Source organism: Microtus ochrogaster, chromosome 26 (assembly GCF_000317375.1).
Source record: "Microtus ochrogaster isolate Prairie Vole_2 chromosome 26, MicOch1.0, whole genome shotgun sequence".
Lineage (NCBI taxonomy): Eukaryota > Metazoa > Chordata > Mammalia > Rodentia > Cricetidae > Microtus > Microtus ochrogaster.
The window spans coordinates 4,427,407-4,439,455 of NC_022025.1; the positions used below are offsets into that span (position 1 = coordinate 4,427,407).

General features: G+C 40.1%; 1 protein-coding gene across 1 annotated transcript in view; it reads right to left on the minus strand.

Annotated features, from left to right (window-relative positions):
• LOC101990054 (kinetochore protein NDC80 homolog) overlaps positions 1 to 12,049 on the minus strand; it is a 34,459-nt gene that overhangs the window by 13,425 nt on the left and 8,985 nt on the right. Inside the window, exons 7-10 of the mRNA XM_005358381.1 lie at positions 11,189 to 11,295; positions 10,177 to 10,321; positions 5,395 to 5,600; positions 2,949 to 3,101 (exon numbers count right to left, since the gene is read on the minus strand). Coding sequence (XP_005358438.1) covers positions 2,949 to 3,101; positions 5,395 to 5,600; positions 10,177 to 10,321; positions 11,189 to 11,295 — 611 coding nt within the window. The remainder of the gene's footprint in view (positions 1 to 2,948; positions 3,102 to 5,394; positions 5,601 to 10,176; positions 10,322 to 11,188; positions 11,296 to 12,049) is intronic.

The following is a 12,049-nucleotide window of genomic DNA, read 5'->3' on the forward strand; positions in this document are numbered from 1 at the left end:
GTCTCCCTGGAGCTGGAGCTACAGGGGGCTGTGAGGTGAGTGATGTGGGTGCTGGGAACGGAACCTGGCCTCCTCCAAGAGCAGGGCACAGTCTTAACTATGAGCCATCTCTCCAGACCCCATTTCTCTTTATTCCTTCTATTTGTCTTCCAACTTGATTTTAGTTCAACACTATACTACATTGTTTCCCACTGTATTGAGAAAACTGAGGTAATACCCACTTTAAAATGATTAAACAGAAATAGTTATATTAAATGTAACCTGAAACTAAACTTTCTATACAACTAGTGTATACAAACAGTATACAATTCAGTGGCTGTAGTATACTCACTTTGTTATCTAAATGCCATTTGTACTTTAAACATATTTCACTACTCCAAAAAGAAAATGCCATATATCATTATGTATTAAGTCTTCTTTTGTTTCTGTTTTTAGGAGACAGGGATTCTCTATGTAGGCCTGGCTGTCCTAGAACTCACTATGTAGATCAGGCTGGCCTCAAAGTTAGAGATCCACGTTCCTCTGCCTCCTGAGTGCTGGGAGTACAGCTTTCTGTCATTACACCTGGCTCTTGAGTAAGTCTTTTAAAGCTACTATTGACTTCTAATTTTGATCAGTTCCTTTCTTATGCTGTCCATCAAACCCAGATATTCTACAGCAAACATGGGCTCTACCACTGAATATAAACCCAACTCTGGTACTGGGTGTGGTTGCACAAGCCTGTAATCACAGCAGTCTGAGGCCACTCCTGACTACGAGTTACAGTTTCAACAAAACAAAAACAGGATGTGAAAGACGGCTCAGTGGGTGAAGAGCTTGCTGACCAAGCCTGGAGACCTGAGTTTGATCCTCAGAAACCACCTAAGGTGGAGGCGAGAACTGACCTCCACATGTGTGTCTCTGCGTGTACTCGCCCACACGTCTTTTCACAGTCTAATTAAAAGCAAAACAGATGAAAACCCTTGCCAGACCCCAAACAGCACAACACGACGAAACACAAAACCACCCCAGGCCTGTTTTCTGAAGGACTCAATGCCTTTTTACAACGCTCTCCCAACTGGCTGGGATGACAGATGCTCTCCATCATTCCTAACTATTTCTGCTTTCTCTGTTATAGACTTATTTATATTAATTTTGTGGATACATGTGCATGTTGAATGCAGATGCTTGTAGAGGCTGGAGACACAGGATTCTCCTGGAGCTGGAGTAAAATCAGGTGTGAATTAGTTGCGGTAGGCACTGGACTTTGAATTTGGGATGTCTCTACAGGCAATGCATGTTCTTAACCACTGAGCTTTCTCCCCAGCATCCTTCTTCTACGTCCATATCTCACTACTGTATAAAATATTTCTAGAATAAAATTAATTTTCTGAACATATTCTTTGTGCCTAAATACCTTTTACAAAATTATTTAAATCAGGTAATTATTTTCTTGCTGCAGCAATATGAAACCATTCAAAGTAATGATGTGCAAAATCAGCCAGCTACCTGGCTACTGACAGAAATCAATGTACCAGCCGGGTGGTAGTGGCGCATGCCTTCAGTCTCAGCCATTGAGAGGCAGAGGCAGAGGCCAGGCGGATCTCTGTGAGTTCGAGGCCAGCCTGGTCTACAGAGCGAGTTCCAGGACAGCCAGGACTACACAGAGAAACTCTATCTTGAAAAACAAAAAAGCAAAAGAAGTCAATATGCGTAGTTTGACAACTAATGGCTTGCAAAACCAGTAAGCAATGATTTACTGTGTCTACTTTGTTTTCTTAATTGACAGTAAATCTAAACTGAGTGTAGTGTTGTAGCCCTTTAATCCCAGCACCTGAAGGAGACTGAGGTCAGTCTGGTCTAACAGGCAGTTCCAGGCCAACAAGAAGTACACAGTGACATCCTGACGCAGATGTGGAAGAGGAGTTGCTGTGGCACACATCTGCAGTCCCAGCACTTAGGAGGCTGAGACAGCAGCACTGTCTTGAGTTGAGACCCAGCCAGGCTGCATGGGGAGTTGCAGGCCAGGATTCACAGTAAGATCTCGTCTAAACGCTACTGAAAAGTGGTGTGTATGTGTGAATGGAGCTGGCTTGATGTAAGCAATGTCTGTTCACCAGCAAACCGCTATCTCTGAGAAGATATGGTTCTCCGTGGCTATTTTATCTCCAGCACACAGCTGGGCTGGAACACAGGCTGTACACAGTAGACACATGGTAGGTGATCAGTTCTCCCATCCCAGTACTAAGCAGACCTGACCCTGCTTAGCTTTTGATTAGATAAGGCAGGTTCAGGGGGATGGACATAGTCTGGATGAACAATTCTCAAGGGAAAAAAATGTATAGCATTTGACTCAACAGATTTGAATTCCAAAGGTAAGTATTTTAAAGGTGGTATTTTAGTATCGGCAATAAATCTGTGACACTTGTGAATAAATCTAAAATTGTAATAAATGTTTTCTCAAAATTATCTCCTTGGGCATTTCAAAGTTAGGAACAGTTTTTTTTGGTGTTGTTGATTACTGACTTTTTTCCTTTTTCTGCTTTGAAAAATAATTCATTATACTTTATACCTTTCTGTGTGTGCTTGTACTAGAACTATTCCCACAGGTGTACCACAGACATTTCATCTTTCAAGATTTCCCTGAAGGGCTACCATGCTCCGGTCTGGCTGGAAGAACTGATCTGGTAACTAACCTTGTAAGTTTTACCATCAGTAAAGCAGGCATATGATGATCTCCCGAGAGGGGCTGAAGGTAGCTAGACAACAAAGCTTACCTCAGATTGTTGACATAGTCCTGATAGATTTTACTTGTAACCAACATTTTAATGAATAGTTGGACGAAGTAAAGGAGGCAGAGAGGAAAAGTCTCTTAAAGTAAAGTCAGCTGTGAAATAAGACATCTACCACTCAGAAGAAAGTCTAGTCCTATGGCATTATGGTAAGGTGAGGTTCGGACACAGACTTACGTAAACTTGAGCCCTGTATTTGACAAGGCATTTGGCACCAGCTTCAGGATTAAACTTAATTTCGAAGTCATAACCTTTGGAATTCTCAGCACCTTTCGGAATAAGCTTTAATTTTCGAGCCAATTTGTGGTAGTCTGCTAATTGTGCTTCAATCTGGAAGAGAACACAAAAAGAAATGTTAAAAATAAAGCAGTCATAGTCTGTGTGGTTTTCAATGGTCATTTCTGTAACTCTCCACAAGCGGTTATGCCAGTTTTTAGTAGTTTGATAATTAATTTGATAGTAATATTAAAATATATAAATGAAAGGTTTGGATAATAATTCTAAGGCAAAAATTCTAATAATTGATTGGTAAGAAGTATACCACTGTTCATTTACTCCATATAAATTAGAGTATGTTTCGTTATCAACTAAAATTTACATTCTCAAACCTAGATATAAATTTGAAATAAGACCAAAGTTTAGAGCTTGGCATGCCTTTAATCCCAACACTTGGGAGGCAGAGGCAGAGGCAGGTGGATCTCTGTGAATTTGAGGCCAGACTGGTCTACAGAGAGAGTTCCAGGACAACCAGGGTTACATACAGAAACACTCTGTCTGGAAAAACAAAGAAACAAAAACAAAATGAAAAAAATTCAAAGTGTGTGAGGGGGAACCCAAAACTTACATTTTACAGTATTAACACATTTTAATTACCCCAAATGAAAGAAATAGATTTTTACATTTCAAAGTATTATCTTAAATATATTGAAAATTTTTTTAGTAGTTCATATTTCTCTGTCTTTCAAGGGTACAGCTGTTACCAGAACAGAGTTTTTTCCCTCTAATGGAGTCCCCAGTTTTCCCAAACTCTTAATTTACTTTACAATGTGACATATCTGTTCACTTTTACTAGCTGAATGTAAGCTCTATAGAATCAGATCTCTCTCTCTCTCTCTCTCTCTCTCTCTCTCTCTCTCTCTCTCTCTCTCTCTCTGTGTGTGTGTGTGTGTGTGTGTGTGTGTATTTCCTCCCCAGCCCTAGAACACAGCCTGGCAGTTTCTCTTCTCTTCTGTTACTCTCTAGGCCCAATCAGTGGTCTGTTCTACTGCTTCCTGCTCCTCTTTTCAGTCTAATGAAAGAGCATCCAGGAGTTCACTGCTTATGTCTCTAGTTCTTTCTCCCATTATCAGTTCCCACAGTCAACATTTCTGATGATCTAGATGCAGTTCCAACTGCTATATTTCACAAGAGTTCTAGATGTTATATTTATATAAATGTAATATATATATATATATTTATAGTTATATTTCACAAGAGTTCTGCTATACTACCACACTTGACAAGTAGGGCAAAATTTAGTACAGAAAAAAAGGTTACAGATGCATTGTTTAGGTGAGTTTTTGTAACCTAGAGAGACCTTTGATACTCTTAGCTCTCGGGTACCCAGCCCACTAAGTTCTTTTCTCATGGCTGAAGTCAGACCCCTCCGTAGGCCACTGCTTACCTACCCCCTAGATTATTTTCTTCTTTCAGAATGTTCAGCCAAAAAAAAATGCTATTCTTTTTTGTTTCATTAACCCAATGTTTACTTATTCCAGAGATTTATAACCTTTCCTTTTTTACACAGCCTCTGAGAGATAAGGTACTCTGAAGTAACTCACTTCAGATTAACTGATGTGGACTAATTACACTTCATTTTCTTCTTTTTTTTGCTTTTCTTTTTTTTTTTTTTTTTTTTTTTTTTTTTGCTTTTCAAGACAGGGTTTCTCTGTAGCTTTAGAGACTGTCCTGGAACTCGCTCTGCAGACTAGACTAGGCTGGCCTTGAACTCACAGCCATCCATCTCTCTCTACTTCCTATAGTTCATTTTCTAAAGAAACAAGCGGAGGCTATAAAAGGCTAGATGGTGCAGACTGTGCATGCTTTAATAAGAAATTACAGGCTAAAGCTGAATCCAGTCTGACCAAATTCTAGGCTCAAAGCCTGGGTGCCACATCCTTTTCATTAGGATTATGTATTGAACTTGATTCCCGGAGCATGCTAAGCTTGTGTTCCATCATTAGGTAGACCCTTCATGACGCTAGCTCTTATAAATGTGTATACAGATGTATACCTATTTCCTTTATACCCAGGGATGGAGCTTACCTACCCGGGTTAGGAGATAAGGGAAGACAGATGACTACTCACAGTGAACTGCTTGCTCACTCTATGTTAGAATCACATACATACATTTATTTATTTGCTGAGATCTTAGTTCATCCTCAGAAAACCGAGTTTATCTTCAATTTGACTGATAAATATTAGAGGTGTTGATGAGCTGGCATAAGGATATGAGTATTTTAGGTGTGCTAAATGTCAGTGTTAGAAAAATTTATCCCATTACCTACTGAATTCCCCTTGGTTACACAGGCCTTTAGTAAGGTCTTCTGTGATGAGTGGTCACTCGGAATATGGCATGACTTACCGCCTCTTTGCCTCTGGCATATTTTAATTCCTCATTCCACATTTGTTGCTGTTCAGTCTCTAGGTCTTTGGTTAATTTATTAATGGTCTGCTGCAATTCATTTTTTTCATGATTTATTCTCTCGATGTCTGCAACTGAGTAGTTTTGGTTATCAACAATATTTTGTAGCCGAGCGTTCTCCTCTCTCATTGTTTCACACTGCAATCCTGCAAGAGAAGAAACAAGAGCTTTTCGGAATTTCTGTAAAAAAAAAAACCTTACAGAGAAACTGATGGCACTGTTTACGATTGTTTAAATATCAACTTTATACATATACATCCATTCTTTTGGATAAGTGATCCTACCTCATTAATGACATAAGCCATACAACCAGAGCTTTAGGTTGATATCTTCCATGTTTGGTTTACAACAGTTTCAGAAGGAAGGGTCTGACAAATTGTGGCTCCATCCAAAGTTACATTTAAAATTTGTAAACAGGGGTAGGTTGATCCCGAATTTCCTGAGAAACCGAAACACTGCTTTCCAAAGTGGTTGCACAAGTTTGCATTCCCACCAGCAATGGATGAGGGAACCCCTTCCTCCACAGCCTCTCCAACAGAGGCTATCATTGGTGTTTTTGATTTTAGCAAATCTGACAGGTGTGAGATGATATCTCAAAGTTGTTTTGATTTGCATTTCCCTGATCGCTAAGAAGTTAAGCATGATCTTAAGTGTCTTTTGGCCATTTGAACTTCTTCTGTTGAGAATTCTCTGTTCAGATCAGTGAACCTGAAATGATCCTATCCTATAGCCATACTGATGAATATTTTGCATATCACCATAGAACCTTCATCTGGCGATGAATGGAGATAGAGACAGAGACCCACACTGGAACACTGGACTGAGCTCCCAAAGTCCCAATGAGGAACAGAAGGAGGGAGAAGATGAGCAAGGAAGTCAGGACCAAGAGGGGTGCACCCACCCACGGAGACAGTGGGGCTGATCTATTGGGAGCTCACCAAGGCCAGCTGGATTGTGACTGAAAAAGCAGGGGATAAACCCGGACTCTCTGAATATGGCGGACAATGAGGGTTGCTGAGAAGCCAAGGACAATGGCACTGGGTTTTGATCCTACTTCTTGTTCTGGCTTTGTGGGGGCCTAGCCAGTTTGGATGTTCACCTTCCTAGACCAGGATGGAGGGGGGAGGACTTTGGACTTTCCACAGGGCAGGGAACCCTGACTGCTCTTCAGACTTGAGAGGGAGGGGGAGAGGAGTGGGGGGAGGGCGGGAGGAGTGGGAGGCTGGGAGGAGGCAGAAATTTTTTTTTCTCAAAAAAAAAAATAAAAATAAATAAAAAATATTTGGAAAAGAAAAAAAACTTGTAAACAGGCATAGTTCAACTTTGTTAATGTTCATTTTAAATGCTTCTAGTACTCTTTTACAAATTTGAACTCTTCAGAAATGTGGTTTTTACACAGTCATTGATAAACTCTACCTCTAGCTGGCTTAAGTAACTTTATGCCTCTATTATGTCTCTGCACAAAAGCATGATAAATCTACAGAATCTAAGTATGTCCTACCCATTTTTAGTCACTGATGGCTTTAAGTAATCAAGGAAGTTAACCTATCAGAGAATTAAAACAAATGACAGATGATATTACTCTCTCATCTACACAGCTGGCAACATTTGGATGTAATATTCTCCTAAGAATAAGGAGGTGCTAAAGTGGTATGGTTGGTAAAGAGTCTGTGGTGCAAGAAGGAGGGCCTGAGTTTAGATCCAGCACCCACATAGAAGTTGGTCATGGGGCACACTTCTGGGACCCTCATGTTATGGGTGGAAGGTGGGCAGACACAGATCCCTAGAGGTCAGTGGCAGCCAGTCTAGCTGAACAGATGAGCACCAAATTTAGAGAGATGCCATGTTTCAAAGTAAGGTGCATAGTGATCAAGGAAGACCTTGGTGTTGATCTCCAGGTTCCATCCACATGTATGCACAGCACATGAACATAAACCCACACATAGACATATGTATGTCATGTCCTATACACTCACAAAAAGAACATATGTACTAATTCTTCTGATTATGTGTAAAGAAAAGAATAATATTAGTATTGGTTTAATTACACTGAACTAAGAGAATAGTCTATGATAGGGAATAGCAAAGGACATAGATCAGGGGCCAAGAAAACAGCGTTCATTTAGAGCAAACACAATATGCACAATTGGAGTATTTTGTATGAACTTGATTTTAGTATATACTATGTGACAATTATAAGCCTTGGTTTTGTAGATGATCAGAACTACATAGAGTTAAATCCAAAACTCTAAAGACCATCTTCACAATCTACATATGATAGACATAAATTGGGAAAACCTGAAGGAAGAAATTGCTGAATTCTAGGAAAACTGCAGCTTTCCTTATACATATTTTTAAACTATAGTTTAATGGCTCTGTGACTTCAGTCAACTTCTGCTCTGTTTCTGGCGTCACAGAAGTTAGCAAGTACTATGTGTCATAGTATTTTCCAAAACTACAGTTGGCAGGTGCTCCTGATCCAATGTTAGGAAGACGCAGGACACTCAGGAGCATCCTTTGCTGTGCTGTTGTGTAGAGGATGGGGCACGTGCAGGTTTCCACTTTGTTTTTAACCCGTTTCAGCTGCAGACTTGCTCACATGGCACTGACAGAGGATACGACAGTTACAGGCAGCCGAAGGAGGCAGAGATCAAGAGTCTAGCTGGTTATGGCCTGCCAAACTGAGATTGATACCCAGACTATGTAAAGCTGCAAGGAGAGAATGGACTGCAAGGGTTGTCCTTTACCTCCACATGTATCCTGGGGCATGTCCTCACACATAACATACACATACTGAATAAAAATGTAAAAAGGGACCTGGTTTATAATGTAAAACAATACATTTATATAGAATATACTAGAATTACCATATATAAATATGTAAAATTATAGTTTATATTATACATATAGTTAATAATTTATATACAATGTATTATATTAAAAACACATGCAGGTTCATATTCAGAGGACTTCTGTTTTTAGAATATGTTGTCTGTTGGCTTCAAAAAGCCTTGTTCTTAAGCCAGACAGGAACAGCAGTGCACACCTATAATCCTAGTACTTGAAAAGCTGAGATAAGTGGACGGTCAAGAGTGTAGGCCAACCGGGTTTGCTCAGTAGGACTGTTCAAAACAAAAAAGCTATGTACTGAGAACACTGGAAGTTACAGTGGGCTGGGAAGGGCTACACATCTCTCGAACATGTAAATATCACCTTATCTGGAAAATGGTCTTCATACAAGTGATTGGAAATGCCGACGTGAGAGAACCCTGGATTATGTAGGTGTGCCTTAAACATCACCATAGGTATCACTGTAAGATAGAGGCAAATGGAGAGTCCATGAAGATAGGAAGATGAAGACTTAGGGAGCAGAGAGATGCTCAGCAGTTGAAGCACTCAGTGCTCTTCCAGAGGGCCCAGATTTGGTTCCCAGGGCCTACATGGGTAGCTTCAGTTCTGGCAGATCTGACACCCTCTTCTGACCTGAGGGTATCAGGTACACATGTGGTACACATAAACATATACATTAAGACTTAAAAAAATAGAGCTGGGCAGTGATGGCACACACCTTTATTCCCAGCACTCTGGAGGCAGGTCTCTGTGAGTTCAACGCCATCCTGGTCTACAAAGAGCGTTCCAGGACAGACAGGACAACACAGGGAAACCCTATCTCTGAAGAAAGAAACCAAACCAGCAAATCAAAAAGAAAAAAAAGAAAAGACAGAGAGAGGACAGAAGGGAGAAGGATGTGGTGACAATTTATAATTCTAATTTTTGGAGGCAATATTTTGAGTTTCAGGTGATCTTGGGCTATGTATTATTACGGGCCCCTGGAGGCTGGGGCCAGAGGATCTTCAATTCAAAACCAAAGTGGGATACAAATATAGTCTCAAAAAAGGAAGAAAAAAGAGGATGCATTGAAAAGACAGTAAGAAGATGGAGGTAGAGATTAGAGTGATGTGGACCTAAACCCAGGTATGCTATCAGCCATAGAAGCTGGAAGAACAGATTCCTCCTGAGTCCTTTGGCAAGCACATATTTATTGGCTCTTAGATTACATTTGGAACTATGGGAGAAAAAAATAATTAATATTTGTTGCGGGACAATTGTCTATATTCTGTCAATTATGTTTTAAGTAAATGCTGATTGGCCAGTAGCCAGGCAGGAAGTAGAGGTGGGTAAAGGAGAACAGAAGAATTTATTCCTCCCCAGTCCTGTCCCAACCACAGAAGATGGAAGATGTGATTGCTCCGCTGAACCAAGCCACGTGGCCAACATAAATAAGAATAATGGGTTAATATAAGTTATAAGAGTTAATAAGATGCCTGAGCTAATGGGCCAATCAGTTTGTCATTACTATAGACCTCTGTGTCATTTCTTTGGGGATAAATGGCTGTGGGACCTGGTGGGAAGACAGAAACCAGGCAGGACGAAAACCCAGACAACAATTATAATCTTGTTTTTTTTGAGACAGCATCTCACTATACCGCTCTGACTGTCCTGGAACTCATTTTGTAGACCAGGCTGGCTTCAAACTCACAGAGATCCACCTTCCTCTGCTTCCCACGTGCTAGGATTAAAGGTGTGTGCTACTATGCCTGGCTGAAAGAACTAATACTGAAAACTTGATAACTACTACAGAAAGTTATCAGAAGGAAAAGATCACATAGCTGTTCACAGAGGCCCATAGGCCAATCTAAATGATCCCTTAGCTCTGCTTACCTAGACTACTAATTTCTTCATCCAGGCCACTCAGTTTCTCATCTAGGATGGACGAATGTGACTCCAAACTGCTCAGGTATGCTTTATACTTTTCCACATCTGATTGCAAGGAAGCTTTCAATTTTTTCAAAGATTCTAGACAATTCTTGAAGAAAAAACATATTAGTTATTTTTACCAAAAAGCATTCTGTATTTTAAAGAAAGCAATATTATTTACACTTATCTTAGAAGAAGTCAAAAGAACTAAAAAAAAGAATTTTGGTATTACTACTGTAACGTTATAATTTAATGAAAGACTTCAGTTTCGGATAGGGAAAAACCAAGGATAATGTAGAAACACAAATACTTAATATCTGATTACTTTTCAGAACAATCTAGGTGCTCCACTAATAAAACCAAGATATAGTTAAGATTCTGCTATCAGGGTTGGAGAGCTGGCTCAGGGTTACGAGCGCTGCCTGCTTTCACTGGTCCTGGATTTAATTTAACAACTCTCTGTATCTTGAGTTCAGATTTGACAACTTCTTCTGTTCTCCACGGGCACTGTGAGCATGTGGTACACAGATATGCATGTAGGCAAAATACCCTCACATATAAAATAAACACCCACATTATCATCTTGCTTTTATAAAAACATGCATGTTACAGTATACTCTATAAGTATACAATATACCACCGTGTTTTCACTACCTAAACTCAGGATCTCTTGAGAACAATGCTCCTTACAAGTGAATACCCCAGGGACCCTGTCCAAAGGGTAGTTTGGACCTTATGTAAACAGGCAGGAGTCTTTCATCACATTCTGAGCACCATTAGTCCATGACTGATAGACCACAAGGGAAAACAAAGCACCACAGATACCACCCAGGGCTTCACTAAAAGTCTGTACTGTCTTACCTTTAAGAAGCTTATTTGTTAACCCATTTAAAAACACCTTCCATCAGAGGGTCTTTAAAAACAGGCTCAAGAGTCTAAAGAGCTGTCAAGTGAGTTCAAAAACACGGTCACTAACCGGTTCTTTTCCTCTTTCTTTCTCCAATCTTGCAATCTGCTCATTTAGTGCTCTGTTTTCTGCTGCTAAGGACTCCAGCTTGGATGCATCTACCTTATATAAATCCTCTGGAAAAAAAGCCCAAACACTTCATCAGAATCAACCTACAGCATCCTTCAGGTTTTCAGTACCTTATTCCCTCCCTTCCCCCAATGCAGTAGATACTACCTTCTAAAATAGCTAGTGTTATTTTTACTTCATGGAATAGCCTATTGCCCTCAACTTGCTTAAGCTTTCTTTCATAGCACCTGTTGTTATTTGCCTAATGGTTTCTCATTATTTATTTAATTATCATTACTTTATAAGAGAATAAAGTCAAGATAATCTGTTCTTCATTACTGCATTTTTGGTGCCCGGCACACAGTAGGTATGTAAAAATACATTTGAGTAGATTAATTTATATGTTTAATTGAATATAGAAACATTAAATAACTCACCAAATGTTTTCCATATTAGATCACAATGAATTTTCCCTTGTGTGAGTTATGCATGTTTATGTGGTCATGAGTATGCATGTGTGCATGCAGAATCAAGGGTTACATTGTGAGCCTTACTCAGCTGTTTTCATCTAATGTCCTAGATAAGATCTCTCCCTGGTTTGGGCAGTTTGGCTGGCTGACAAGCTCTAGGGATCTCAAGTCTCTCCCTTTCCACCTGCTACACTTGACATTTTTATGTCTATCTGCTCCCCGGACAGAGGGAGGATACTTACAACAGCTGGACTGTCCTCTGCTCTTCCATCCCTAGTGCATCTATCCGCTCCCTGGACAGAGGGAGGATACTAACAACAGCTGGACTGTTCTCTGCTCTTCCATCCCTAGT